We start from the raw sequence: 24834 nt of genomic DNA, 5'->3' as shown, positions 1-24834 counted from the left end.
AATTGTGCCTGTTTCATAGATAGAATGCACTCAGTTGTAATGGAGTTATAAATAATGCTACGAGAAACACTAAGATCCGCAAAGCTTTGCATAAAACTTTCTGCTACTTCAGTTACAACAGCAGAAGGATTCTCATCAAAGTAATTTAAAAGAAACTGCTTATGCTCCTCCCCAAGAATACGACGCCGACCTTGCTTTTTCTTCTTCTCGAAGATGCTTTCAGGGTCCTCGTAATAACGTTTGATCCATCTCTGCGCTGCTCGGATATGAATGCCTAATTGTCTCGCAGCGGCAGAAGCATTCAAGCATTTGCTAGAAAAAATCGAGTCTTGTCTTTAACAGAGTAGACCGTATAGCATCTCTTATTGAATAGCTCCAAGTCAACATCGTTGTTCCTTTCGTCATCTACAATTGGATGCACTACAGGGTTAGAAGGTCTTTCTGGAGGTTTATTCCTTAGGAATTGAGTACGAGAACTTATTGTTTTAATAGCAAACAATTCCGCGTCCACAACAAGGTCCATGGGCTCAACTCCATTCTCATCAACAACATGCCCTTGTCATCTTCGTAAAGAAATTGCATATTCATTCTGAATCTCTGTAAAGTAAATTCTAAATAGGAAAAAGAAGTAAGTAGGACACAGGTCGTCTTCCATCTTTTTACTAAGCGACAAGTAATAATAAACGAAGTTCGTGGCACGTGAGCAGGACTTTATTGATTAAACGCCATCATTGTTGAACGACATCAATCAGCGACTAATGTCGGACATTCTCATTTTGGCAAAATCCAATATCATCTTTGCTTTTGTACTCGACAACCACCGTTTCGACGACGAATATCCAACCCAACGCATCCATCCATCCATCCATCCATCCATCCATCCGTCGCTATATATAAACTGTCAACATGGGTGGTATGTAGATTCTTTTGATCGAACCGTTGTCACTACTCTGAGGACACAAGCTAACTATCAACAGCCTATAAATATCTTGAGGAACTTTACAGAAAGAAGCAATCGGACGTGTTCCGATTCTTGCTTCGTGTGAGATGCTGGGAATACAGGTACAACACACACAACATTTTAATTGTTGGTGTAGTTACATCTATTTAGGCTTGATTCAGATCCGAGAGAAAAAGGGGGAACAGCTTGTATGTACATGTGTATAGACACTGGTTTTTTTTGCAAGTGATTTTGTACATGTGTATATATGAGTTGCTTTTTTTTTCTCACTCTGTTTCATCCAATGAATCCCTTATTGTAAAAGCAAAGCTCTCACAGCCAAGGAAAATAACCAAACAATGTGCACAAAAATCATGATTTAGACAATTAAATGTGATTCATCGTGCATCCCGCCCATCCCGCCCTGATAAGGCGCGTCGTTTGGGCTACAAGGTAAGTTTCGTTCAAAAGTCTCGAATATTCATGACAAGGAATGATAAATGTTGATTCACACTCTTTTTGCTTTTAAACGAATACAGGCCAAGCAGGGCTATGTTATTTACCGTATTCGCGTCCGTCGTGGTGGCCGCAAGAAACCCGTGCCTAAGGGTGCCACCTATGGTAAGCCAGTGCACGAAGGTGTCAACCAGCTCAAGTACCAGCGCTCGCTCCGCTCGACCGCCGAAGAACGCATTGGCCGTCGTTGTGGCAATTTGCGCGTGTTGAACACGTACTGGATCAACCAGGATGCCACGTACAAGTACTTTGAAGTCATTCTCGTCGATCCCTCGCACAAGGCTATCCGTCGCGACCCCCGCATCAACTGGATCGTCAACTCCGTCCACAAGCGTCGCGAGGCCCGTGGTCTCACTGCCATTGGCAAGAAGAGCCGTGGCAAGAACAAGGGTCACCGATTCACCAAGACAAGTGGCAGTGGTCGCCGTGCTACGTGGAAGCGCAACAACACCTTGTCTCTCCGTCGTTACCGTTAAATGGACTATTGGCAGTGATGGTGGTGCGATGATGGCAGGAGCAGCAGTAGTAATAGTAGTGGGAAAAAAAGGAGAGAGTATGTGTGTGGGTGGTGAAAATAAATCGCTTTATTGTTATTATTGCTTGTTGCTGTTATCACGAGCATCCAATGCACGCAACAAGAATTCAATTCGGTATTCTGATTTGGCATTGGCCTTTTCGAGTTCTGCGATACGTTTTTGTAATTGTTCCGAGTCGGTATCGCTGTTGTTTTCTGCTGCTGCTGATGATGATGGTGATGCTTCGGCCTCTTTCGGGGCAACGGCTGGAGAGAGAAGAAACAAATAAAAAGGAGATTGTTAATTCAAAACAAAGGTGCAAAATCAGTAATCAGCCATTGTTTCGCTTACAGGCAGCCACTCGCTGTAACTCTTTCACTTGTTTTTGAAGTGCTGCAAGTGCTACGTCGACAGGCACTCTGTCCATGGAAAAGTCAGTGTTATCGTCGGCCATGCTGTAGTGTGTGATGGTTGAGAATAAGAAGAAAGAGAAAAGGGGAGAGAACGAATGAAAAAGCAGGATTTGTTTACCGGCAAAAAAAAAAAAAAACCCAAGTGCTGAGTTTTGCGCTTTCGGAAATCTGATTGCTCGTTCAAGCAAGAAGGAGCAGCAATAGCAGTAGTAGTGGCAGTCGTTAAAGGAGAAACGGCTTCTTTTTGTTTTTGTTGTTGTTGCTTTGTTGAGGCGGATGATCAACCATCATCACATAATACATATGGAAGCACCAAAAAAAATGATGTGTACGTCACGTATTAAAGTCGTCTCCTATCTCTCTCTTCCATCCCTACTTTCTCTCTTTCCCGTCATTATCAGCATCTTCTTTCAGTACGAGTCATTGAAAAAAGAGCAGCATGACCACAACATCTGTATCGCGAATGCTGTACGTCTATCCATGGGACCTCGCTGTACGAGCCAACCAACAGCGCTACCCAACCCATGAGCGCGTTCCGATCCTGAAGAGTTCCGAAATTTTGCTCGATGAAACTTATTATTCTCAAGCCGATCTTGATCTTCTTCTCGCTGACAAGCAGAAGGATGTAGTGGATAACACGGTGCCCTATCATGATGGACAAGACTGCGAACTGTTTCCCGAAGGTGAAGCACCCAAGCAACTTGAGAGACCGCCAGAGCTGCTACCGCCTTCGGACACAGTTGCCTTGGCGATAACAGCAGTAGGGGCTCCTAGCCGTGACAGTGGCGATGATGCCAAGACGCCTATCATCCCCCGCGTGGGCGTTCGACGCATAGTTCGACGCGTTCGTTTGCAAACGCCTGCTGTGGTCAAGACAGCGCTCCGCATGTCTGAAATGGTGGTTCGTCATGAATCCTGGATTGATATCAAACGACGCGAATTGCGCATTGTGACCCGAAACGAGTCGTGGGCCAATACAGCCATGGTTGGCGATGTGACAGTGTATCGTGGCATCAGTGATACAAGTGCTTTGCGTGGCAAGGTGCCTGTCGCGCCAATGGGAACAGACCATAAGTTTGTGGGACCTATTGCTGCTGCTGCTGCTGCTGCTACCACCACCACCAGTATCAGCGGCCATTGCGGTCAACAGCAGCAGTTGCCACTGACGATGAAAACAAAGCAAGAACAAGGCGAATGGTGTTTGTTTCAGCAATACGCATATTTCAAGATCTCGCCAACATTCAGTATCCCATTTCGATCAACGATAGAGGCCAAGTGCTTGCAGTGCTACCAAAGCAATACGCAGGAGGGAAGAAAGCTGGACATCGAGTTCATGCAGCAACAAGCAGCAGCATTATAGTGTAGCATGATGGATCTGGTAGTACTGGTAGCAGTGAAAAGTAGTATTGGAGTATCAGTGATGAAAAAGAAAGTAAAGAGAAAGAGAGTGAAACGGTCCAGACACTCTTCTCTCTTGCAAAAAAAGCTGCTGAAAATGAAAAGAAATCTACGTTACTGTGCGTTGGTAGCACAGACCACAAAGGCCTTTCAATGTGATCAAATAAATTTTGTTTCCAGTTTTCGTCTGTATATGGCCGTCCATTTCCCTTTTCACATTGCACTTTTCTTTCTCTTCTCTCTCTTTCGCACACACGCACATCTCGCTTGTCCCTCTTCTTGGCCTTTTCTTCTTCTTCCTCCATCCCATACACAAGAGTATGTTTTCCACATTGTCCCTTGTCGATGACGATGGGGCGTATGGACCCCTCTGCAGCGGATGTAACAATGATATCGATGAGGGATCAGTTATCGCTTTCGGTGATGCTCTTTTCCATCTAGATTGGTAAATCCTCGTATGGTCTCTCTCCACCGTGTGTCGCAGCTTCTCACTGATATTGATACCGAATGTATGTATTCTAGCTTTACGTGCGCCAAATGCCGTCGTTCTGCCGACTGCGAGTCCAACCTGTTATTGTTGAGCGACGGTCGACCGGTATGCGAAAGCTGCTCATACAACTGCTATGTTTGTAAACAAGTGATCCGCGATGAGGCTATCATGACAGGTACAGTGGTTCTGTAGCTGGCTCATATATACACACACACACACGGTGAAGAAGCAAGGTGCTAATATGCTACTGTGTGTACCTTAAAATTGCATGTCAGGTGACGAGGCATATCACGCAAGCTGTTTTCGGTGTGTATCATGCAAACGCAGAATTGAAGATCTCGTCTTCACTCAAACAACAAAGGTACAGCCTACACAACTGCACACGTCGCTGTTGCAGCATCAAACATTCCTTGCACGAATGCATATGTAAACGATAAATGGTGGTGTAACTTTGCCTGATACTAAAATGACCTATCATAATAATAAGGGCATCTATTGTACGCCGTGTCACGAGAAGCGCAAGCTGAAACGGCAAAAGCGCAAAGAAGAAAAAGAGCGTCGAAAACAGCTGCAATACAATCTCAGTTACGCGACCAAGTCATTGCCATCCATACCTTCTGGCTTTCAGGTACCATTTTGCTATTATTATTATCATCATCGCCGTCGCTGCTGCTGCTACGACTGTGTGTATCGTCGGAACACCAAACACCGCACACACAATAAAAAAGAAACGCTTAATTGCTGATCTTCATTATTTACATTCTCCACATAAACAAAAATTTATTGCTGTTTTATTTATTATCTATATTGCAGTCGCCAGCCAATGCCACGCCTTCCTCCTCATCATCTACCACCACCACCATCACCACAAACCCTGACGCCAATCTTCCGCTTCCAACACCGCGGCCTGGCGCCTTGAAGGAGCGGCCATACATGGCCAACCGTCATGCAAGCCGCTTATTCGATGCAGATGTGGTTTCAAATTACATGGTGAACACTAACCAAAAGAACCCGCCAACACCAGCACGCTCAAGGAGCAGCTCCATGGACAACGTCTCCCACCGCCAGCAACAGCAACAGCAACAGCAGCAGCAACGCACCGTCCATCCCACACCTTCACGTTCAGCCGGCTTGACATCACCACCCAACAGTGGCAAACGACTGTCTGTCATACCAGACGGTGAGCCCGCCGTTCCTTCATCGTCCTCAACCAAAACGCTCGACATGGCTTTGCCAGACATCCCGACATTGAACTTTTCGTACTTTGACAACGACTCGGCCGAGCTGCTCAACCTGACAAAGGATCTGGGTGTGTTTGCCGAGAATACCAGCGCTGTCATTGGCAATGAAAAGCTGCAGCAAGAAGCAGCTCAAGCTGTGTCGTCGATCCAAGACAACAGCAGTAATCGAATTGCTCAGGCATCGCGTATCTTGTCATTGTCCTTGGCGGACGAGTTTCCTGAACCGCCAGCAACATTCAATCAGATGGCCCCCACATCGCCAATAACAACAGCCGGGTTCGACGAGTTGCCGGATAATGTTGCGCAACTCAAATCCCAGCTTCAATCGTCCAAACGTAAACTGGCGGACACAGAGGCTAATTTTCAAAAAATTAAGGTAACACACATGTTTTTTTTTTCTGGGGGGCGGGTGGGGGTGGGGGTGGGGCGGGAGACTTCTTCTCAGATGCTACTGCTTTTTGTATACATACGAACAATAAGCCGCATACGGTTGGGTTTCTTTCTCTTTGGACTTAGCATATGAAATACTCATTATCGTCCCATTTTACCTCGGTTAGGGAGCCAGCAAACGAGCATTGGACGAGTTCCAGAGCGCCAAAGAAGAATTCGTCAAAGAAAATACCATTCGACAACAGCACGAAAAGACGATCCAACAGTTACGGCAACAGATCACCTTGATGCTTCAAGCCCAGCAAAACGACCCCGAAAGTTTTGTCATCAAAGCTAAACGCGATATTGAGCGACTCGCTCACTTGCGTGTCGAACTAGAACGGACATGTCAAGAACTCAAGGGATACCGTAATGTATTAGCAACATCAATTAGCAACGACGAACAGCAAGCTGGACTTGCCGGTTTGATAAATACCGAACTTGATTCTCTGAAATCGGAACGCGACACACTACGAAGCGAAACCAAAGAACTGGCCAAGTTACGAGACGATGTGATCAACGAAATGATCATGCTCAACACCAAGAACGCCGAGCTGAGCGGTATGAACAATGATCTGTCACGGCGTGTCACGGAGCGCGAGCGAGAAGCAGCTGCGGTCATGGCCGGCACCAGTTTCATTCGACGTGGGTCTGAAGAAGTGTCTAATGCGATTGTATCTACGACGGCCAAGGTTATTGCCAGGGACAGTTTCCATGGTACCCAGGCACCCAAGGTGTTTAAGATCAAGCCCAAGAACTTTTTCAAAAAGTCCAACAGTGCCGATCAACAAATGATGTCATGGTCATCGAGCAGTGGCAGTAACGGTAGCGCTACCACCACCACCACTACTACTACTACCACCAGCAGTAGCAGCAGTAGCACATTGTCACTCAAGTCCCGTCATGCATTCCACCCAGCCTCGTTCCTGAGACCTACACGGTGCGACGTGTGTAACGATAAGGTGTGGGGCCGCTCGGATCTGCGATGCCAGGGTTGTGGGTTCATTACACACGCTAAATGTTTGAGCAACGCCCCACAGTTATGTGTGGAGCAACAACACAATCAGGGCCGAAGCAACAGTCTAGACGATCTAGCATCCAGTCTGTTTGGCATTGACTTGTCAGAGCAAGTCTTCAAAGAAGACCGACCGGTTCCGCGTGTTGTAGAGCAATGCATTGAAGCAGTCGAAGCGCGAGGCATGGACTATGAAGGCATCTATCGCAAATCAGGCGGTGCAGCACAGATGCGTACGATCCAGCGTGCGTTCGAGCAGGATCTACCGTTGGATCTGGACGACGACGAGGAGTTCAACGACATTTGTGCGGTAACGAGCGTTCTGAAGCACTACTTCCGGAAGCTCCCAAATCCTCTTTTTACGTTTGAGCTATACTCGAAATGGATCGAAGTGGGTACCTTGGAACCCGGGCCAGCCAAACATGATGCAGTGGTTGCGGTGCTTGAGCAGCTGCCCAAGGCTAATTATGATACCCTAAAGATGCTGGCGCATCACCTTCATCGGTAAGTTCTCTTAGCATGTCAGTGTACAATGACGAGGTACAGTACATGCATTTTCTCACCTCACACACACAACCCATTTGTTAGAATTCGCGAACAAAGCAGTGAGAATCTTATGACAACAAAGAACCTGGCAGTGGTATTTGCACCAACATTGATGCGAGACCATGACGCTACACGGGATCTGCTCGACATGAGCTATAAGAATGCGACTCTCGAGTACCTCATCAACCAGGCCATGGAACTATTCCCTTGAGAAGACTTTTGTTGAATTATTAATTCCCCCCCCACCCCACACACACACCTCCACGATACCATCATTAACACACGCACATAAAAGACCATCTACTATACTCACTCACCTACTACCACAAATGACATTTTTTCCTTTTTATTACTACCACTACTACTCTTTTTTGTATTTAGCCCTCTCTTCCTCTTTCTCTTTTCTCTCTCTCTCTATATCTCGTAACGCGGGGAGAAAACTATTAAAACATAGCCAATAGTGTATGTGTGAATGATAGTAAGTGATGTATTTATTGAGGTTGGTGATATGTAGTTGAATAGTAGAACCCTCACAGAAGGGTGATCGTACATAATATAAGAGTATAATAAATTTTACGTATACAAAAATGCTAAGGTATTGATGATCAATAGAGATGCGGATTGTTTGATTGTTGTTGCTTATGTTTGTCTTTTTGCTGATGTTGCTGTTGTATATAAGCGGGTGGTGCTGATGATGAAGAAGCAGGTGGATCGGGTGGTGCTGAAGAATGGTCTTGTAATAACGGTCGATGTTGATCCAGCTGTGGATGAGACGACGATGAGCCTCCTACTGCTCCTGCTTCCCCTTGTTGCTGCCGTTTCAATTGTTGCTTATTGAGATAGTTTTCCAGTAATATAGCATTCCGCGTGTTTGCCTTGTACATGACATCCATTAGATCTCCCACAACAGGCACTATACCAATCTAGAAGAGCAAGATGGGGTATTTTTAAAATAAACTTTGTGTGTGAGTAACATTTTACACAACATAGATTTTTTGTGTGCAGCGACCTGCAGCAGCCAAGGGGTAGCATAGTCTATGTAACAGAACAGCAGTGGTGAATGCAGATCGGCCACCTTCCTGCAACTGTGTGTGTATTGTGTCATACATACAAAAAAATCGACAATGATATTCATCATCATTTGGCTGACAATGGATTGTGGCAGGTTTACTTGTGCTGCAGTCTGAACCAAGTATAGCGCCAATACTAAGCCAGCAAAGTCCCCAATGACCGGTATTAACCCTATTCCGTACAATATGCACCTCATTCATACGTCATTTTCCATATCCTTGCATATCATAGCAACAACTAGCTCCCTCTCGCATCACTCTATATATTTTGCCGAGTGTATAGAAACTCACCAATGATGGGGTCAAGTCCAATTTGACAGCAACAGCAATTCAACCCACTGTCCAATGTATGCGCTCGGGATTTGACTTTATGCAGAATCTTGCGTTCATGGGCTGTAAGGAATTGATAAGGGTCTTGTTTCTTTTGCCAAAAGTACTTTCGCTTCTGTTGCGGGTGCGCTTCAAGATCGGATCCTGGTGGTTTCGGTTTTGGTGCTGTGGAGATGACGTGGTTGACGCCGGCTTTCATGAGCGCACTCTTCATTGTTTACTGAAATATATAGCACGCAGAGGGACAAAACGACACGGGAACGTTGATGGTAGTCAAAAGTAAGAAGAGCTTGTTGTAAACTGGAGAATGAGAGGGGAAAGGAGAGACGAGCGTACATAATGCGCTCGTTGAATTTATATATGCTATTGTTTACTATTATACTAAAACGTCCGTGTTATTAATACATAAAGTCTTGGCTACGTTGTTCTTTCTTCTTTTTTGAAAGTTTCGATCGATCGGTTTTTTATGGTATGCTGGGGGTGAGAAGAGAAGAGAAGAGAAGGAAGGATAAAACACTTGTGCTATTTTAGATAAGACCCTTGGCAACTGCAACCTCTGCATTCAACACAGAGCTGCCTGCAGCACCCAAGACGGTGTTGTGGACCAAGAGCGTAAACTTGACATCCAAAACGGGGCAAGGGCGGACACGGCCAACCGTGACAGCCTGACCCTTGGCCAACTCACGATCCAATCTTGGCTGAGGACGATCATCGGCTCTGTTGACCAAAATGGCCTGTTCAGGTGCAGAGTGACAACCCAAAGCTTGGGACTCGCTCGTGTACGATTCAAAGACCTTGTAGATCTCCTCCTCCGAGGGGCATCCGTTGGCAAACTTGACCGAGACGGACTCCAAGTGGCCATCAATGACAGGCACACGCGTGCACGTAGCAGATACGATCGTGTCGGTCAAGGGCAAGAACTGTTTGCCGTCCGATCCACCGAGAATTTTGCACGTTTCCCATTCCATCTTTTCCTCTTCGCCCGAAATGTATGGTACAACGTTGTCCAAAATATCCAAGCTGGGCACGCCAGGGTAGCCAGCGCCCGAGATGGCTTGTTGTGTGTGGACGAGAACGTGCGACATGGGTCCAAAGGCGTCCTGGAGTGCCTTGAGTGGCACCACAAGACCAGTCGTTGAGCAGTTGGCGTTGGTGATAAGGAAGCCCTTTTCTTGACCGTACACGGTGCGCTGGTGAGGGATGATGTCGAAATGGTTAACGTTGACAGTGGGGACGATCAAAGGAACGGTAGGATCGCGACGGTAGTTTCTGGCGTTTGAGAAAACGACCAAGTTTGCCTTCAAAAAGGCCATTTCTATTCACATGAAAACCTTTTTTGTTTAGATCTTGCTACGGACCATAGCAGATATTTCTTTGGTGAATTGAGAAACTTACCAATGTCGCCAGCGACATCAGAGTCCAAACCAGAAAAGACAACGTCGCATTCCTTGAATTCTTCGGCAACGCATGACTTGACAGTCAAGGTATCGACATTGGCAGGGATCGGCTTGCTTTGCTTCCACTTGACAGCGTCCTTGTATGCTTTACCGGCAGAGCGGGAGGAAGCACCCACGGCATGGATTGTGAAGACAGGATGATCGGCGAGAAGAAGAATGAAGCGCTGGCCAACAGTGCCGGTGGCACCGAGGATACCGACTTTCTTAGTGGGAGCCATGAGGGGTAGGGGATGACAAGATATAGAGGAAGAAAAAAGATTCGGGAAGCGAGAGATCGAAAATATCAAAGATCTTTTATCCATGGTTGGGTTTTGTGTGACGGTCCGATTCTGGGAATCTGACTCATTGTTGCTGATTTTAACTCTGATTTGAAATAGTTTGCTGTCATTTTGTATCTAGCTATAGCTGCAGGGCGATATCTTTCATTGTGCAGCTGTAACTCTCCAAGTTGCTCAAGAATGCTGCCGACCAGCATTCTATGTTTTCAGCAGCGTAATACTTTTATTTTTTCTTGTTCTCAGAGCTCTTGTTCGCTAGTAAATGTAACTTTAAATACCTGGAAACTCGCATTCATCCAAGATCAGTGCCACTTTACTACGTTTACAGAATAACGTACTAGATAGAGCTTTTCTTTGTTTTACGTAGTAGCCCACCAAAAGACACTATTTTGTTAGCGAGCTGCCTCATCTTAAAAGCGAATAGAAAAGCTCTTTAATATGGCTACACCCTTGATACAAAAAGGTGTCGTTTGATGCTTGTAAGATGCCTTTTGGACATTGATAACTGCCTACAGAGGCGCTGTAAGCTTCTATACGGCCATGAAAGAGATGGCGACAGCTGGCGCTTCTACTTGCAAGAAAGTTCTAATTTATAGCCTGTTGATTGGCAGAAACGATACTCCTCAACTCTTTTCCTTTGACGTGTTACCAAAACAGGCACAAAGAGTTCGCTCGGCAAAAAGCTATATTTCTCAGGTTTTATGGCAACCACCGAATTCTTCTCCACACAAAAAAGAAAGAGTACCTTGGTGTCTGGTCCTCAGGAAATTATAGTTATACTGCGATTATCTGCTCCTGGTCTGCATACTGCACCCAAGTTATGCTTGCTTGAGTTGCCCAAAAGATAGCACTGAGCTATCTAAAATTCAACGCTGTGCCCGCAGTGGAACCTTTTAAAGATCAGTTTCACAGTAGATGTAGCCCTATTGTTTATACTGCATATAGCTCCTATTAGGATAGACCGGTACCGTGAACAATGTCAACACATTACTTAGTGCCCAGAAACAAATTCGCTATTGATGCGAATAGCGCAGCGTTTACGGCCTTAATTGTACATACCATTCTTCTCCTGAAGAAAGAGCAAAGGAATTAAACCAGGAAGTGTGTCAACAAACGCTAACGACAAGAACTAAACAGATCCCCTCTAAATTGCGAGCACCAACAGCACATGGATTGATCTATAGTCCACTTATGACGGCGCCTAGCTTGTTTGCACTATGACGGAAAAACGAGACGATGGAAAGAGGCAGGAACTATTTCTGCTCGCATCACGGTGTACGAGATTATTTTAATGAACAATCTTTGGCGCTAAAAGACAACGGAAATCAATGTTATGGACTCACGCATTTGGATATAGATAGATTAAGATTTATGTTTATTATGGAAGACTGAATGGACCGGTGCCTATGGGCATGTGGCCCACTTCTTTGAGATACAGTTGTGGAGAAGGGATACTGATGTATGAGAATGAGATTGCAATAACAGAAAAAAACACCCGTAGTGGAAAAAGTTCTGCTAGCGTAGCATAAATTTGATACACATGATGATTGTTGATGTATGTTGAGACTTTGTAGGTGTTTTATCATAAGAGCTAGACAGTGGTGCTATGTTGCAACCCAAACACCTTTTAACGCATACTTTGCTTGCGACCACGCGCTGTAAATAACTTCATCCGACAGATAACTCATTCCAACTTCTTTGGTTTCGACCATGTGTCAATTTCCTAGCCGATATCACTCCATGGGTCGTGTAGGCTTGACGGGCCATGGAATGAGGCAGCGCCCCACCAGCCCATCGAAAAGGGAACTCGTAGTCCGCTTCCCTTCTCAATGGGCGTATTGTCCCAGTTGAAACTGCTCTATGTAGGCAGCTACACATGGGCTGGTGGCGCGCAATTTTTCGCGTGAGAGGAGGGGCGGAGACGTAGACCAGCAAAAGGCAGTGTTTCTACCAAACTTGTGTGAGACAGAATAAAAGTAACGCGTAATCATAGTAACTTACAGTACTCACACTGAACATTTTTTTTTTTTGAAAGAATTAACGACCAATGCTGGATGAATTGATCAGCCTCCTTTTCTTCAACGATCCAGGGGTTTGTGCTGTAATATGTGGGAAAATAAACATTAGCAAGGTGATAAAAAAAAAGTTCCAAAGGCCAACGTTGACAGGGTTCTCTAACGTTACCTATTTTCCCCAGAGCTGTCAAAGCATGATCCGGTAGTATTACCGCTACCGCGGCCTTTTCGTCGTCATCATCATCGCATTACCGACTTGGTCAGTTGCCAAAGGGTGTTGTTTTGACAAGTGGCTCTTGTTCAGACCGTGGAGGACAGCTGTGTCATCATTCCCGAGACGACAAGAGGAGATTTCAAAATAATACCACCTTGTCCTATTTCTGCTTGGTGTTTGTACTGCGTCTGATTTTTTGACGCCCATGAAGGCACGGCGCTGCTGCTACATGATATCAGTATCAGAGTTCGTGTAAGTAGCTACAAATTGTGTTATATGTATGTGGGCATCCTATATGTGAAGCTGGTTACTGTTACTGACCTTTGAACATGCTTTGTTTCGTGAGGTCCACAGCCGAGTGCCGCTCTTCGGAAGCCTCTGCTATGACTCACTGTATATTAGTACGGATTTTACCATCATAGCGTTATTCCTGTAGCTGCTTTTCTTATTAACAAGAAAATACGTTCCACTTACTTTCTGAATACACGTCTTCTGGATGGGGTGAATAGAGCAAAGCAGTTGCTCCAATAATACGTACGCTCTCAATCCGAAAACTCTTTCTTTGATCACGAGGGAAAACCCCGATGTTTGAAAAACGGACCCTGCTTTGTTTCACATTGGACGATTTGTCAAAACGACGAAAAAAAAAAAAAAGATGTCATTTTCGTTAGAATGGGTTTAAAGATATCATGATATATGTTTCGGAAGATATCAGTCATGCAATAATAGCTGATATATATTTCAGAGCCTACTTACTTTTTTCGTTGTGGAACAGGTTATATGATAAACAATAGCATTTTCAGTAAGGAAAAGTGAAATACATAACAATCAAAAGAAGGCGTCGTCGTAGGTAGACCAGTTGTCAGCAAGCTCTGATGTGAACAGCCTTGTAGACGCCGCAGTTACAAGGTCACAGCTCACAGCGCATGATCGAAGAGTGCTGAATATTGAGGCATTGTCTGTTGTTGGATGTAGCTTTGATTAGAAAGAGGGAAGAAGAAGGGGCCACAGAAAAAAAAAGAGCTGACTTTCTTTTTATTTTTTTTGCGTGAGCACAACAACATACTATGTGTGAGTGATTGCATGAACCGTCATGGGCTTGTTTGGTAACGTGTAACAACCTTTTTTTAAAGTTGGTGCATACCAGTTAATGACTGGCTACTTGGTGAAAATAAAGCCTATTCTTCAAGCGGAAACCCCCTTGAAGTAGCATCAACGCACAGTAACGCTAGCCAGATGAATCATTAACTTTTTTCCAAATGAAGAATGATATTTATATTTCCAACAGAGTGTCCAGAGGAGTGACTGACTATTGGGTGTGAATACATGTATGAGAAAATGAGGAACAGAGAAGTGACGGAGAAGAGAAACCTATTTATATGTGCAGTGATAGATGGCAGTGGCATGAGCAGCTTACAGCAGCTTTACGAACGAAAGTATGATATCAATAATAAAAGCAGCTCTTTCCTTATCTTTTGTACATAGTAGACATCTTTAGCGTACCAGAGTCCTTGTAAAGAGGACCAAGCGGCATAGCAAGTTCGTTGGTTTACGCAGTGGTGGTAGTTTTTCAACTGCAAATTGAATAAAGCAAATGCGCCTCCAAGTAGGTTTGAGGCGCCGATTTCTGGCACGTGCGCGCTCTCTCTCTCTCTTTTTTGCAGCACATTCATTAATATAGCACGATACCGCCAACAACACCATTATTCAACAGAAAAATATGCATTTCGGAGGAAAGCGCAAATTCGAAAGTGTCATTGAAAGCATAGGCGACAGGAATCCTATTACGTTGCGTGCTTTAATCCCCCCCAAGCAGGTCGGTGCCTTGATTGGTTTTCACGGTCAAGTGCACCAACAACTTCAAGATCTCTACAATGTCCACATTTACGTGTTTGGGTGGAGCGACAAACGTGGGCGATTGACGCATGTGTTTGGAAGCCCAGAGGCAGTAGCCAAAATGTGGCGAGACGGCTTGTTTCGGATGTATGGATCGCGCGAAAGTGCCCTTTATGGTCAGGTAATAAAAAAACATGCTATAAGAAAGTGAATGGATGATCTACATATTATTTAATAAATCAAAGCTGTCTTTTATTAATTGGGTAATAATGATAATTATACTAGAATTTCCAAATCTCGTTCCTTGTACCCACGCCCCTGGTTGAGTGGCTCGAGGAAACTAATGTGCTGGAGCGGATTCACACAATTACGAACGGCAAAACGAATGTAACGGGTCCAGAACTGGCACTCGAAAACACGACCGAGCATGAATTGACGATATCGATCAATAGCATGGATCCAGAGCTGATGAATATGTTTGAAAAAGCAGTGTATATTCTGGCCTTGCAGTTTCGAGAGCGTCCTGATCTGGCCATGTCGCCTTACAATGTCTATTATCTACCGTCTGTGCAAGAACATCATTATCGTCAACAACCGCAGCAGCAGCAGCAGCAGCAACGACAGCAGGAGCAACAAGATGAGGAGCGATGCGATGTAAAAGACAAAGAACAAGACTCTGATGTGAATAGCAGCAAAAGCGATATGATGATGACGGTGATGTCCCCTATTGCTACTAGCAGCACTAGCACCAGCACCGGAGCGCCACCACCAACATTGGGAGGAACAGAAGCGGGAGACAACAGTCAAGACGATCAGCAGCAGCGTCATCCTGACAGCGACGACACTACTAGCAATATCGGGGATTGTAAGGATGAGAACGACAGTGATGATAAGAACAACAACAGCAACAGCAGCAGTGACATTGCACTTCCCCTGGAAAGTAGAGGATGATCAGCACGAAGAGTTCAATAGCAGCGCCAACGAGCAGCCTGCAACCCCCAGTTGATGCCTTTTTACTATATCTTCTTTCTCTATGAATGAACCCCACACTAGGCTGTATATAATTTGTGATACCCAGTAGTTCGCTTCTTCAGTTGAATCTATATTTTCCTCGAATTAATAATTGTAATAAGTAAATAAAATGCAAAAAAGAATATTGTACAGAATGTTGCAGAAGAAACTCTATATGAGAGAAAAAAAAAGAAACAAGTGGTAGAAAATCCAGAGCTTTGGAGGGGGGGGGGTGTTGGTGGAAGAAGGGGTTGGTGTGGGTAAGTGCGTGCACTTGGACGTTGATGGAGAGAGTAAGAGAAGGAGTATGTTTTCGCCTCATCTCCGAGTAACTGACTACTTCTTCTCGTAGAGAGAGAGAGAGAGAGAGAGGAGGGGAGGGGTGGCCAAAAAAGAAGGTTTCCTGAAGATGGAGATAGGTCTGATCGGGTATGAGAGAGGGAGGTGGAGCAAGTTGGGGTATATGTAAAAAGGTACGTCCTGTCCTTCTGTCTGTATGTAAACGTGTGTAATGCGATGCATGTCAGAAATATGTATATGGAGGAGGTGGGAAATAAAAAAAAAAAAGTTGTAACAAAAAAGTAGTATAACATCACAGTCGCTTTCGCCAGGATGACCAAGATCGACGTACGGACTCTCCTGACGTGCGTGGTGTGCTTGGCATGGATGCATACGGTCGCTTCTTGGTCACCACATTGCTTAAAAGTAATGTCCGTTTGATCCGATGAAGCACAGACGGGGACGAAAACGATGCTGCTGAGCTACTAGCGATGCTAGGGCATGAGACTGACGTCGTGAGCGCTGTTGACAAGGCTTTGCGTTGTCGCTGTTGCTGATCGTCGTTATAATAATCATCATCATCATCGTCATCATCGTCATTTAGTGAAAAATGACGTTGTTGTTGTTGTTGCTGCTGCTGCTGTTTTTGTTGAATAAAAGGTATATACGAATTGGCACGCATCAACTCTAATATAGAGGTTACGGCTTGAGAAAAGACATCGTGTCGATAGTTGTGATGATGGTAGACTTGATGTAGAATATCTTGCCGCATCTCACAAGGGATGTTGATCTCCTGTATAGAATTGGATCGGATGTGTGCGTGAACGATCGCGTGGCATGCATTTTCGTCTCCGTCACCAGGATATTCGGCTTGGTACTGGTGCACCGCTATCCAAAAGGCTAGGTTCTCGTTGCAAAATGTCTGGTGCAAAAATGCCTGGAATTCGCGGAAACAATCTGTTGATCGGTTATCGAGTACAGATTCAAGTGTTGGCATCCGGGCCGTCGTCGTCGTGGTTGCTGTTGCTGCCATCCTCTTTTCCTTTTATTTTCTTGTTCTTGTATGTGGCTGTAGTATTTGCTTCTATGCTGTATGTATGCTATGTTGACAATGATGATGGTGGAAGTCGATGGTATCAGTATGATGTAAGCTAGAAACAGAGGCAGGGCAAAGTAAAAAGAGAGAAGAAAGAGAGAGAGAGAGAGAAAGAGAGAGAAACGATGATAATGAAAAAGAGAGAAAAGAGAAGAAAAAGAAAGTTTGCCATGTGGCCCAAACATGGCCAAGTTTTTTTTTTTAGAGCGAGACATACTGCCTGAGATGCACCCAGTGGAATTTGATATGCGCGCCTTGTAGTTTCACAACAGGGTTTTCTTTTTACTGTACCGCCCCGAGGAGGGCATCAGCAGCACCAGCTACCATACCACCAGCTGCTGCAGAGGCAGTTGTCGGCGGCGGCGGCAAACAGAGGAGGAGAGAGAGGGGGGGGGAGGGAGAAAATCACCACAAAGGCCAAGCATCTGTTACCTATTTTTTTTTCAGCCTCCGCGGCATACATGAGCGCTTCCAAAACAGAACAGGTTTAGTAAGTCTCATCCTGGTTGGTTGCAGCTCGTACACAGTCAGATAGAGAACTCGCGCGCAGTAGCTGTGATGACTTATTGATTTAATGATGGTACCCAAAATAAACAACGTCAGCAACAGCAGCACACTGTGCGGACACTTTAATGGGATATCAGGAACGTGAATCACGGCCCCTTTTGGGCAAGCTTTGTTCTCTTTCGTTTTTTTGGATTTTAAGGAGTTGTTGTTGTTGTTGTTGGAGATATCTAAATGTTGAATGATGGGAGAAAGAGAATATGGTACAGACAGATATTGTGGGAATGGCTATATAGGATGATGATGAGGATGATGATAAGTGGTAATATATATATAGAAATGTAACGGTAGTGGTAGGCTATACAAGTTTGAAAAGAAAGATATACACATTATGCAAGACTCATACGACTTGACGAAGCAATTGTTGTTGTTGTTGTTGCTGCTTTTTGTCTTGATGGGGGTGATATAACATTGAGGGAGAAGTAGGGGAGGAGGTGGACTCAAAGACGATGGGTTTCAAGAGATCAGCGGAAGCCCAATGCACAGGTATCCGCCGCCTCTGATGATAATGATAATGATGATGATGATGGTGGTTGTCAGGAGAAGTGGCCGCCGTACCTGAATGACTGGCACTTCGAAGACCTAGGGGTCTACGATGTTTGCTCGTATTACTGCTGCTGCTGCTACCACCACCACCACCACCACCACCATTATTGAGCATCAAGCTGCTCCGCTGGCGTTTCCTGATTGTCTTATTGTTGCTAAATCCGACGACGAGATCACGATGATCATCTGGAATCACTACGGTGCCTGCAGCAACACTGACTCGTCGACCCGACGGATTTGATCCACAAGCTGGCAACAGACTGCCCGGAAACTGACCCTCGGCAGGTTGCAATTGATGATGTATGATACTTGTTGGTGTAGATGATGCAGATGTGGTTGGAGGTGCTGTTGTAGTCGTAGTGAAAGAAGTTGTTGTAGTAGCAGCAGTAGCAGTAACAGGCTGATCTTTGAGCCGTTCCCATTCGCATCGATTCTCGGCCAAGGTGTCCAGAAAGACACGGGCGGAAGGTAAAAATGCAGCAAGTGCTTGAAAATAGGGTTGGACAAGCAGGTCACCAAACTTGAGACTGATGTTAGGCTGAGTTGACTGATCGCGGTCCATGCCAGGAGAGACTTCGAGCCCTGCAGCCTTTTCGGCATCGCCCTGGCGGAAGAACTCTTGAACAATCAAGTCCGACCATTGTTTCGAGATCGGCCAAGGACGCACTGTGTTGCTAATGTCGGCTGCATGCAGTAAGATCCGGCTCAGACTTTGTCGATGCGTGTCGTTGAGTAGTCCGCCATTGTTCTTGCGGTTACCGTCTTGGCTTACTTCTCCCGACGCATCGCCCTCGTCAAGATGCTGGGATGCGTCATAATGGACGGCATAGTCTTTGGTGGCCCAAGGATAATATTCGTCATCTTCGCTGCTACTTGTAGTAGTAGTAGTAGTAGTAGTAGTAGTAACACTACTGCTGCTGCTGCTGCAACTTGAGCTACTGGAGGTGCTCGTGCTGGTGCTTGGCGTAAGCAAGGCTTCGAGAACGCCGAGTTGTTCTTGCAGTTCATAGTGGAACACCATGTCAGTGGACAAGATCAGGTTTGCAACGGCATCCAAGAAGTGTTGTTGTTCCGATCGAGGAAAGTCAGTTGCAGTCGTCGTCGTCGTCGTAGTAGTAGTAGTAGTGGTCGAGGGGGATAACGAAGGGGTAGTAGCAGTAGTAGTAGTCGTAGTAGTCATAAAGACAGAAGGTTGATTCTTGGTTCTGTTCTTCTTCGGGCCCGTGCCCAGATTCTTGAGTAGCTTGTGTCTGTGCAACAGGTCTCGGGTAATGTCAACCGAGTAGGATTCCAACACCGAAGTGTTGCTGTAGCGCGAGGCTAGATCTGTCTTGAAGTTGACCTGGTACAGGTTGTTGTATCCAGGCTACATAACAGATCATCCAGGGGAGAGTTGTAATAGGGTTGGAAGGCGGTTAATTATCATTAAAGTGGTGTGTAATTATCACGAGTGGCAAATAGAGAGAGAGAGAGAGAGAAGAGGTAGAAGAAGAGTCCGGTCTATAAATGTGTTGCCTCCTTTTTCTTGAGCACAACCCATAATAAACCCACATTCGTAGCACAACCCATCTTTCTCTCTCTCCCCCCCTCCCCTTTCCTCATCATCAGCTCCCAACTCCTGTCTCCTCCTTTTCTGTTTCCCACACCCACACAGTGAGGATAATTATTAGTGTGTGTATACGTACATGGCCAGCATCATGGCACAAAGCTGCAAGCAGCAGGGCAGCAATGTCAAGCGATGATAGGTACCGTTCGGCCTCGAGCTCAACCAGCATGTAGTACAGCATGGTGACGATATCGACCGCATGGTAGAACGAATGATATGGGGCGCTCAAATAGGTGGTGTCAACGTCGATCAAGAAATCCAACAGCTGGGATGGAGTGATATCCAGCGCATCGAGGACGTGTAGTTCTGCAAACATGCCGAGCAAGTGGCCATAGAGATCGGTGCGTCCATAATTCAGTACGTTGGTGTGGAGGTTGATTGTAGGTCGTGGTCGTCGTCGATTCTGCCATCGTATCATGCGCTATATACACATACGGTTAATGTTTTTTTTTCCTTTCTTTTTCGGGGAACTAGAAGCGCGTCTTCTTTCTCAAAGTTATTTCATGTACCCGTTCGATAGCAAAGAGGTCGTGTGCAGACAATGCATTGAACTTTAGAATGAGCATGGCAGACAAACAGGGGGGGGGTTTAATTCGGTCAATGGGTAGGTAGGCTGGCGTGTGAGGGTGTCACAATGTCGGTTGGCTGGTAAAATGGAGGGAATGCCACAGAGAAGAAGAAGAAGAACAAGAAGAAGAAAGAAGAGTGAGAATAAAATCAGGAAGAGAGAAAAAGGGAAAGAATAGATTATATATGGTACTACTACTACTACTACTACTACTACTACTACTACTACTGCCTGTTTTGGGGGGGGGGGTGGTGAGTTAGAAGAAAAGAGGAGTGGGTATTACATATGCGAGCTACCTTACCGAGCTTATTACCGTTGGCCAGTGGAGGTAGATCGGCACTTGGCTCCACTATAACGACAAGTTGCTAAAAGGCTCTCTTGTGTGCACATGTTCTACCGCCCAGTATTGTATTCCCACCGTCCCCCCCCCTCCTCCCCGAGCCTAGGCCAAGAGTGTGAGTCCAGGCAGGCAGTGGCAATGTCAGAACCATTGAGATTTTCTACCGCTTTCCCAGCATAAACATAAACAGTTGTTCTTGGAAAAAGCGGCTACCTTGTTGAATAATGCGATTAATGCGGATGGAGTGGCGGGGGGGGGGTGAGGTGAGAATAGTAAAGAGCTAAAGAGTGTATCAAGTGGTTTTTCTCTTGTGTGTATTGTACCCCCGGTGGTCCCGTGATTAGAGATTGTCCTTTCTTTTTTTTTACGTGGGGCAAGAAACATACTCTTCTCCCCTTTATCCTTGTTCCAACAAGCAAGATGAATGTTAAGGCGTAGTAGCACTAAACCCCCAACCCCCCACCCAAGAAAGAAAAACATCAGACGCACGAGAAACGCCACGGTTCAAAACACAAACTGTGTGCGTGACACAATGACGCCAAGTCCTCACGTCGTTTGAAAGAGAAAGCGACAGCAGCAAAGGTGCAGCAACTAGCATTTCACTATTGTTACCAAGACTTATTACACTGTGTATGTATGTACAATTTCAAGCCTCAATGAAGAATATGTTAGGTGCATCCTAACATATAGCACAACTGTGTAACATCCAAGGGCTGTGTTGTAATAGAGAGAGAGAGAGAGAGAGAGAGGGAGAGCAATTCCAGGAGTTATCATCACACATACAGTGGAGACAATACAATACACACATACATGGAGTGCCACGTTTCCAAAACAGCAACAATAACAACAGCAATGCTTCTACTACCGAGAGAGAAAGATGTAATGTGTATACTATTATGATATTATTATATATAAACTCTCCCCAATCATAATGATTATTTGACACGTATGATGAACCGGCTGAATCCAGCTGCGACCAATGCCATGAGACCGCCAAACGCAAGCACCGAAGCGACACCTGATACTTCATCATCTGAAGGTGTGGCCGCGTCTGTCGCCGCAAAGATGAACGAAGCGATAATCGCCACTGCAAACTGTGGAAACACCACATACATGTTGTGGACACCGAGGATCATGCCTGCATCGAACTCATCCTTGGGATCCTCCTGCTGCTGCTGATCCTCCAATACACGTGGCGTGTTATTGGAAGCAGACGAAGATGCAGATGCAGCATCGTTATTACTATTGCCAGTTGCAGCAGCAATCTGTTCTTGCTGTCTACGCTCGTCTTCAAAACTGACATATTCGCCGACGAGGGAGAACGGGATCCACAAGACGATGGCCCAGGGGATACCCATGATGGTCAACACCACGGTCGCAGCCGAGACGGACCTGACAAACCAAGCCGAAAGCAGCGCTCCCGCTACCACCAAGTGCGATGCCGTGTAGATATTGTCCAGACGCAGGAACCATGCTTTTTCATACTTGGCAGCGACGGCAGGAATCACAACCCCGGCAATCACAGATACCACAGAGTAGCACAAGAGGGCAAAGGAGCCTGCTCGGGTGCCCTCCGTCCAGTTACCCTCACCGTCTGACGGGTGCGTAGCAAAGTAAATGTCAGATACCCATTGCGTACTATATCAGTAGAATGCCGTAGAGTATACGTGAATATGAGAGATCATTACTACTACTACTACTACTACTACCCGTTACTATACCAAAGAAGCCTCCCCTTGCTGCCATAGCGACAAATACTTGCCTGTAGAACAAGAACGGGAACCATCCCATCCAAGCAAAGAACTGCGTGTTACACAGCGTTTGTACTGGGCGAGGAAGACGAGTAAAGGCACGCCAGATATAAACGATGGTATGGTACCAAGGCCTATCATTGTGTAGGGTATTAGCCCCTCCATCTCTGACGCTATATCTTTATCTGTAACTAGAGCCACCTATCCACCATCAACAGCGATTGCTTCATACTTACAGGTCCTCCTGATCATCCTCTCGCTCCAACGGCTTCTCATGCACTGTCAGGCAGGTGACACCCAATGTGATACAAAAGACAGCAATGGCAACCACGCAGAATCCCTTCATTTGTGAATCGCCAAGCCAGGGCGCATACTTGACCAAGTCGATAAAGCCGACAAAGTAGCCAATGACTTGAGCCGAGTTACTCATCCGAGCACTCCAAGCATTCGCATATTCCTGTTGCCATAGCGGCGGTATGTCGAGGATCAGGGCGCGACAGATGGCTTGCACTGCATTTAGAGTGAAATCCATAAAGTAAAATGACGCCACTGCAACAATAATCGCATTCGTATGACCCTGTGAGGATTATACACATACGTCAGTCAGTCATACAATCACTCTTTGTTAAATCTCCCAAATGTAGTAGTTGGTTGGGTTGGGGGGTGGTGATGTGAGGTGACGAGGAACGCTGTCTAGGGGGAGGGGGGTGAAAGAAAGACAGGGGAAGGATCATGTGACCTGTTCCCGGAATCCTTTCTTTTGCTAGCCAGCGGCTGTAACAGAATAGAGAGAGAAAAACTTACAGCGGACGAGTCTCCATGAGCGAGGTTGGAAGCAAAGAGACCGATTTCCCTTGCATAAGCAACGCCCAGCATGGAGAGACATGTCAAGAACCCGGCGAGAACAATGAACGGCCTGCGTTTTCCATAACGGGAAGTGCATTTGTCACTCAACGCACCAATCAACTGTGTTTATGGAAAAATTCCAAAGGTTACGATTACAATTTTTTGTGTGTCTTTCTTTCTTTCTTTCTGTGTGTGCCCTGTCATACTCACGGGTTGGACGATGAGACCTGAGAGTGGGCCTGCAAGCCACACGACAGCTGTGAGTTCTCTTGACAAGTCCAGTGACAAGAGATAGGGCGTGCCATAACTGTAATTGAGACGGTGGTTTACGCAGAAAATAAAATTAGCCTTTTTCATCAACAAACACACAATAAAAACTCACGATAATTCCACCGTCCCTAAAAACCACCAATGTTAGTGCCAAGTAGTGGTAGTAGTGTATAATAGTAGTGACTTACAGGTAAACTGGACACCTGCCATGCAAATGGTAAGACCGAGGATCTGAGCAAGTCCGAGGCCTGGGTCTGTAGTTTCTAGTTGGTTTGGCTTGACATAGGGCAATGACTGGCCTGTGCTATTATACGTGGAAGGGTCGAATGAAGAGCGACGCCGTCGGTATTTTGGCCGACTCACAGGCGGTTTATGCTGCTGTTGCTGTTGCTGTTGCTGCTGTAGAAGCGGGGTCTTTGGGTCGGCGTCTGCTGTCATTAATGTCGAAAAATAAGGAGACGGTGCGTGTGGTGGAGTTTTGTTTGGAAGATGGGGGGGAAAAAGAAGAGGAAGGAAAATGCTACGGAAGAAACAGAAAGAAAGAGAAAGACCGTGTGGCTCCTTATATACCATCACATTTATGCAAAAAAAAGCAAATTGCGGGGTTGCGCAAAGAGAAAACCAAGTGCGCGTAGTGTATGTGCTATGTGCTCTAGGCTATGTGTGTGCCATCATGGCATGGTAGACGTACGTACATACAGACGTCCCTGCACCGCCATCTCTTTCTCTTTGCAATTTTTCAATAAGGAGTACATCCACAGTTTACCAAAAAAGAAATAATTTTTTTTTTCGCGGGATTACATTGTACAAGACGATGGCCGTGTTGTATTGGTTTTACCAAAAGCTGTGCCGCCGCCGCAACCCCCATCCACCCCCCCCCCTTATTAGGATGGAGGACGTCGATGTTTTCTATTTTGTGTTGCTATTAAATCATCTTCATCGTGTTGAAGGGGATGGCGCCGATGATGATGGTGCTGCTTTTTAGAGGCAGTACTGGTTTTGGCGGTGGTAGTGGTTGTACTAGTACTAGTAGTAGCAGTAGTAGTAGTAGGAGGTGGTGGTGGTGGTGGTGGAGAACGTTGCTCTCTTTCTTCCTCAGGCTTTTGAACGATGATGATGTGGAAATTACTATAACTATGGTATTGCTCTAGCTCTTTCAAGGCCACGGCCAGTTGGCTTTGGAATGTCTGTATGTCGAGCTTCTCATCGACCGACTTGCCATGGGCCCGGTTGTATTCGTTGACGGCGGCATGA

The 24834-nt window shown here is 45.7% G+C and overlaps 10 protein-coding genes across 10 annotated transcripts; 4 read left to right on the top strand and 6 right to left on the bottom strand.

The window, feature by feature from the left end:
* Positions 1 to 1324: 1324 nt before the first annotated feature.
* Positions 1325 to 2189, top strand: BDB00DRAFT_804516 (ribosomal protein L15e; the record flags this gene model as incomplete). Its single annotated transcript, XM_053122122.1, has 2 exons — positions 1325 to 1393; positions 1480 to 2189. Coding segments are annotated over 2 exons (522 nt in total), but the record flags the coding sequence as incomplete, so codon positions are not given.
* Positions 2190 to 2502: 313 nt separating this feature from the next.
* Positions 2503 to 3962, top strand: BDB00DRAFT_804514 (uncharacterized protein). The gene has a single exon (XM_053122121.1). It carries the CDS (start codon positions 2824 to 2826, stop codon positions 3742 to 3744), a length of 921 nt encoding a protein of 306 aa, XP_052983725.1. The 5' UTR covers positions 2503 to 2823; the 3' UTR covers positions 3745 to 3962.
* Positions 3963 to 4102: 140 nt separating this feature from the next.
* BDB00DRAFT_868497 (uncharacterized protein) lies at positions 4103 to 7714 on the top strand (the record flags this gene model as incomplete). Its single annotated transcript, XM_053126478.1, has 7 exons — positions 4103 to 4227; positions 4305 to 4447; positions 4548 to 4633; positions 4760 to 4900; positions 5086 to 5889; positions 6071 to 7461; positions 7546 to 7714. 7 exons carry the CDS (start codon positions 4103 to 4105, stop codon positions 7712 to 7714), a joined length of 2859 nt encoding a protein of 952 aa, XP_052983724.1.
* A 118-nt stretch (positions 7715 to 7832) lies between these two features.
* Positions 7833 to 9218, bottom strand: BDB00DRAFT_804506 (uncharacterized protein). The gene is made up of 3 exons (XM_053122120.1): positions 8865 to 9218; positions 8615 to 8745; positions 7833 to 8426 (listed from the first exon to the last, which is right to left on the bottom strand). Exons 1-3 carry the CDS (start codon positions 9115 to 9117, stop codon positions 8109 to 8111), a joined length of 702 nt encoding a protein of 233 aa, XP_052983723.1. The 5' UTR covers positions 9118 to 9218; the 3' UTR covers positions 7833 to 8108.
* A 212-nt stretch (positions 9219 to 9430) lies between these two features.
* BDB00DRAFT_756791 (aspartate-semialdehyde dehydrogenase) lies at positions 9431 to 10578 on the bottom strand (the record flags this gene model as incomplete). Its single annotated transcript, XM_053118936.1, has 2 exons — positions 9431 to 10218; positions 10299 to 10578. The coding sequence occupies 2 exons, from the start codon at positions 10576 to 10578 to the stop codon at positions 9431 to 9433; spliced, it is 1068 nt and encodes a 355-aa protein (XP_052983722.1).
* Positions 10579 to 14353: 3775 nt separating this feature from the next.
* BDB00DRAFT_936276 (uncharacterized protein) lies at positions 14354 to 15773 on the top strand. Its single transcript, XM_053129226.1, has 2 exons — positions 14354 to 14884; positions 14989 to 15773. The coding sequence occupies exons 1-2, from the start codon at positions 14588 to 14590 to the stop codon at positions 15652 to 15654; spliced, it is 963 nt and encodes a 320-aa protein (XP_052983721.1). The 5' UTR covers positions 14354 to 14587; the 3' UTR covers positions 15655 to 15773.
* On the bottom strand, positions 15730 to 16549 carry BDB00DRAFT_624324 (uncharacterized protein). Its single transcript, XM_053118072.1, has one exon. The coding sequence runs from the start codon at positions 16305 to 16307 to the stop codon at positions 15804 to 15806; it is 504 nt and encodes a 167-aa protein (XP_052983720.1). The 5' UTR covers positions 16308 to 16549; the 3' UTR covers positions 15730 to 15803.
* Positions 16550 to 16597: 48 nt separating this feature from the next.
* BDB00DRAFT_733908 (uncharacterized protein) lies at positions 16598 to 16822 on the bottom strand (the record flags this gene model as incomplete). Its single annotated transcript, XM_053118353.1, has 1 exon — positions 16598 to 16822. A coding segment is annotated over one exon (225 nt), but the record flags the coding sequence as incomplete, so codon positions are not given.
* A 1783-nt stretch (positions 16823 to 18605) lies between these two features.
* On the bottom strand, positions 18606 to 20223 carry BDB00DRAFT_756488 (uncharacterized protein; the record flags this gene model as incomplete). Its single annotated transcript, XM_053118911.1, has 3 exons — positions 18606 to 19001; positions 19386 to 19565; positions 19885 to 20223. Coding segments are annotated over 3 exons (915 nt in total), but the record flags the coding sequence as incomplete, so codon positions are not given.
* A 1245-nt stretch (positions 20224 to 21468) lies between these two features.
* On the bottom strand, positions 21469 to 23955 carry BDB00DRAFT_804480 (major facilitator superfamily domain-containing protein). Its single transcript, XM_053122119.1, has 7 exons — positions 23769 to 23955; positions 23693 to 23708; positions 23521 to 23617; positions 23269 to 23430; positions 22701 to 23041; positions 22476 to 22598; positions 21469 to 22351 (listed from the first exon to the last, which is right to left on the bottom strand). The coding sequence occupies exons 1-7, from the start codon at positions 23788 to 23790 to the stop codon at positions 21649 to 21651; spliced, it is 1464 nt and encodes a 487-aa protein (XP_052983717.1). The 5' UTR covers positions 23791 to 23955; the 3' UTR covers positions 21469 to 21648.
* Between the last annotated feature and the right edge of the window lie 879 nt (positions 23956 to 24834).

The sequence above is a fragment of the Zychaea mexicana genome (genome assembly GCF_025766255.1).
Source record: "Zychaea mexicana strain RSA 1403 chromosome Unknown BDB00scaffold_9, whole genome shotgun sequence".
Lineage (NCBI taxonomy): Eukaryota > Fungi > Mucoromycota > Mucoromycetes > Mucorales > Lichtheimiaceae > Zychaea > Zychaea mexicana.
This window is presented reverse-complemented; position numbering and strand designations above follow the sequence as displayed.

Bases quoted from the DNA above. Each gene is read 5' to 3' on its own strand.
- BDB00DRAFT_804514 (XM_053122121.1), top strand. From the start codon at position 2,824: ATGACCACAACATCTGTATCGCGAATGCTGTACGTCTATCCATGGGAC.
- BDB00DRAFT_804506 (XM_053122120.1), bottom strand. From the start codon at position 9,117: ATGAAGAGTGCGCTCATGAAAGCCGGCGTCAACCACGTCATCTCCACA. The intron at 8,746-8,864 runs GTGAGTTTCTAT...TGTACGGAATAG, and splicing joins TGGACTTGACCCCATCATTG to GGTTAATACCGGTCATTGGG. The intron at 8,427-8,614 runs GTATGTATGACA...TTGCTCTTCTAG, and splicing joins ATATCATTGTCGATTTTTTT to ATTGGTATAGTGCCTGTTGT.
- BDB00DRAFT_936276 (XM_053129226.1), top strand. From the start codon at position 14,588: ATGCATTTCGGAGGAAAGCGCAAATTCGAAAGTGTCATTGAAAGCATA. The intron at 14,885-14,988 runs GTAATAAAAAAA...TAATTATACTAG, and splicing joins AAAGTGCCCTTTATGGTCAG to AATTTCCAAATCTCGTTCCT.
- BDB00DRAFT_624324 (XM_053118072.1), bottom strand. From the start codon at position 16,307: ATGTTATACTACTTTTTTGTTACAACTTTTTTTTTTTTATTTCCCACC.
- BDB00DRAFT_804480 (XM_053122119.1), bottom strand. From the start codon at position 23,790: ATGGCAGGTGTCCAGTTTACCT. The intron at 23,042-23,268 runs GTAAGTTTTTCT...TAATCCTCACAG, and splicing joins CTCATGGAGACTCGTCCGCT to GGTCATACGAATGCGATTAT. The intron at 22,599-22,700 runs GTAAGTATGAAG...ACACAATGATAG, and splicing joins GAGGATGATCAGGAGGACCT to GCCTTGGTACCATACCATCG.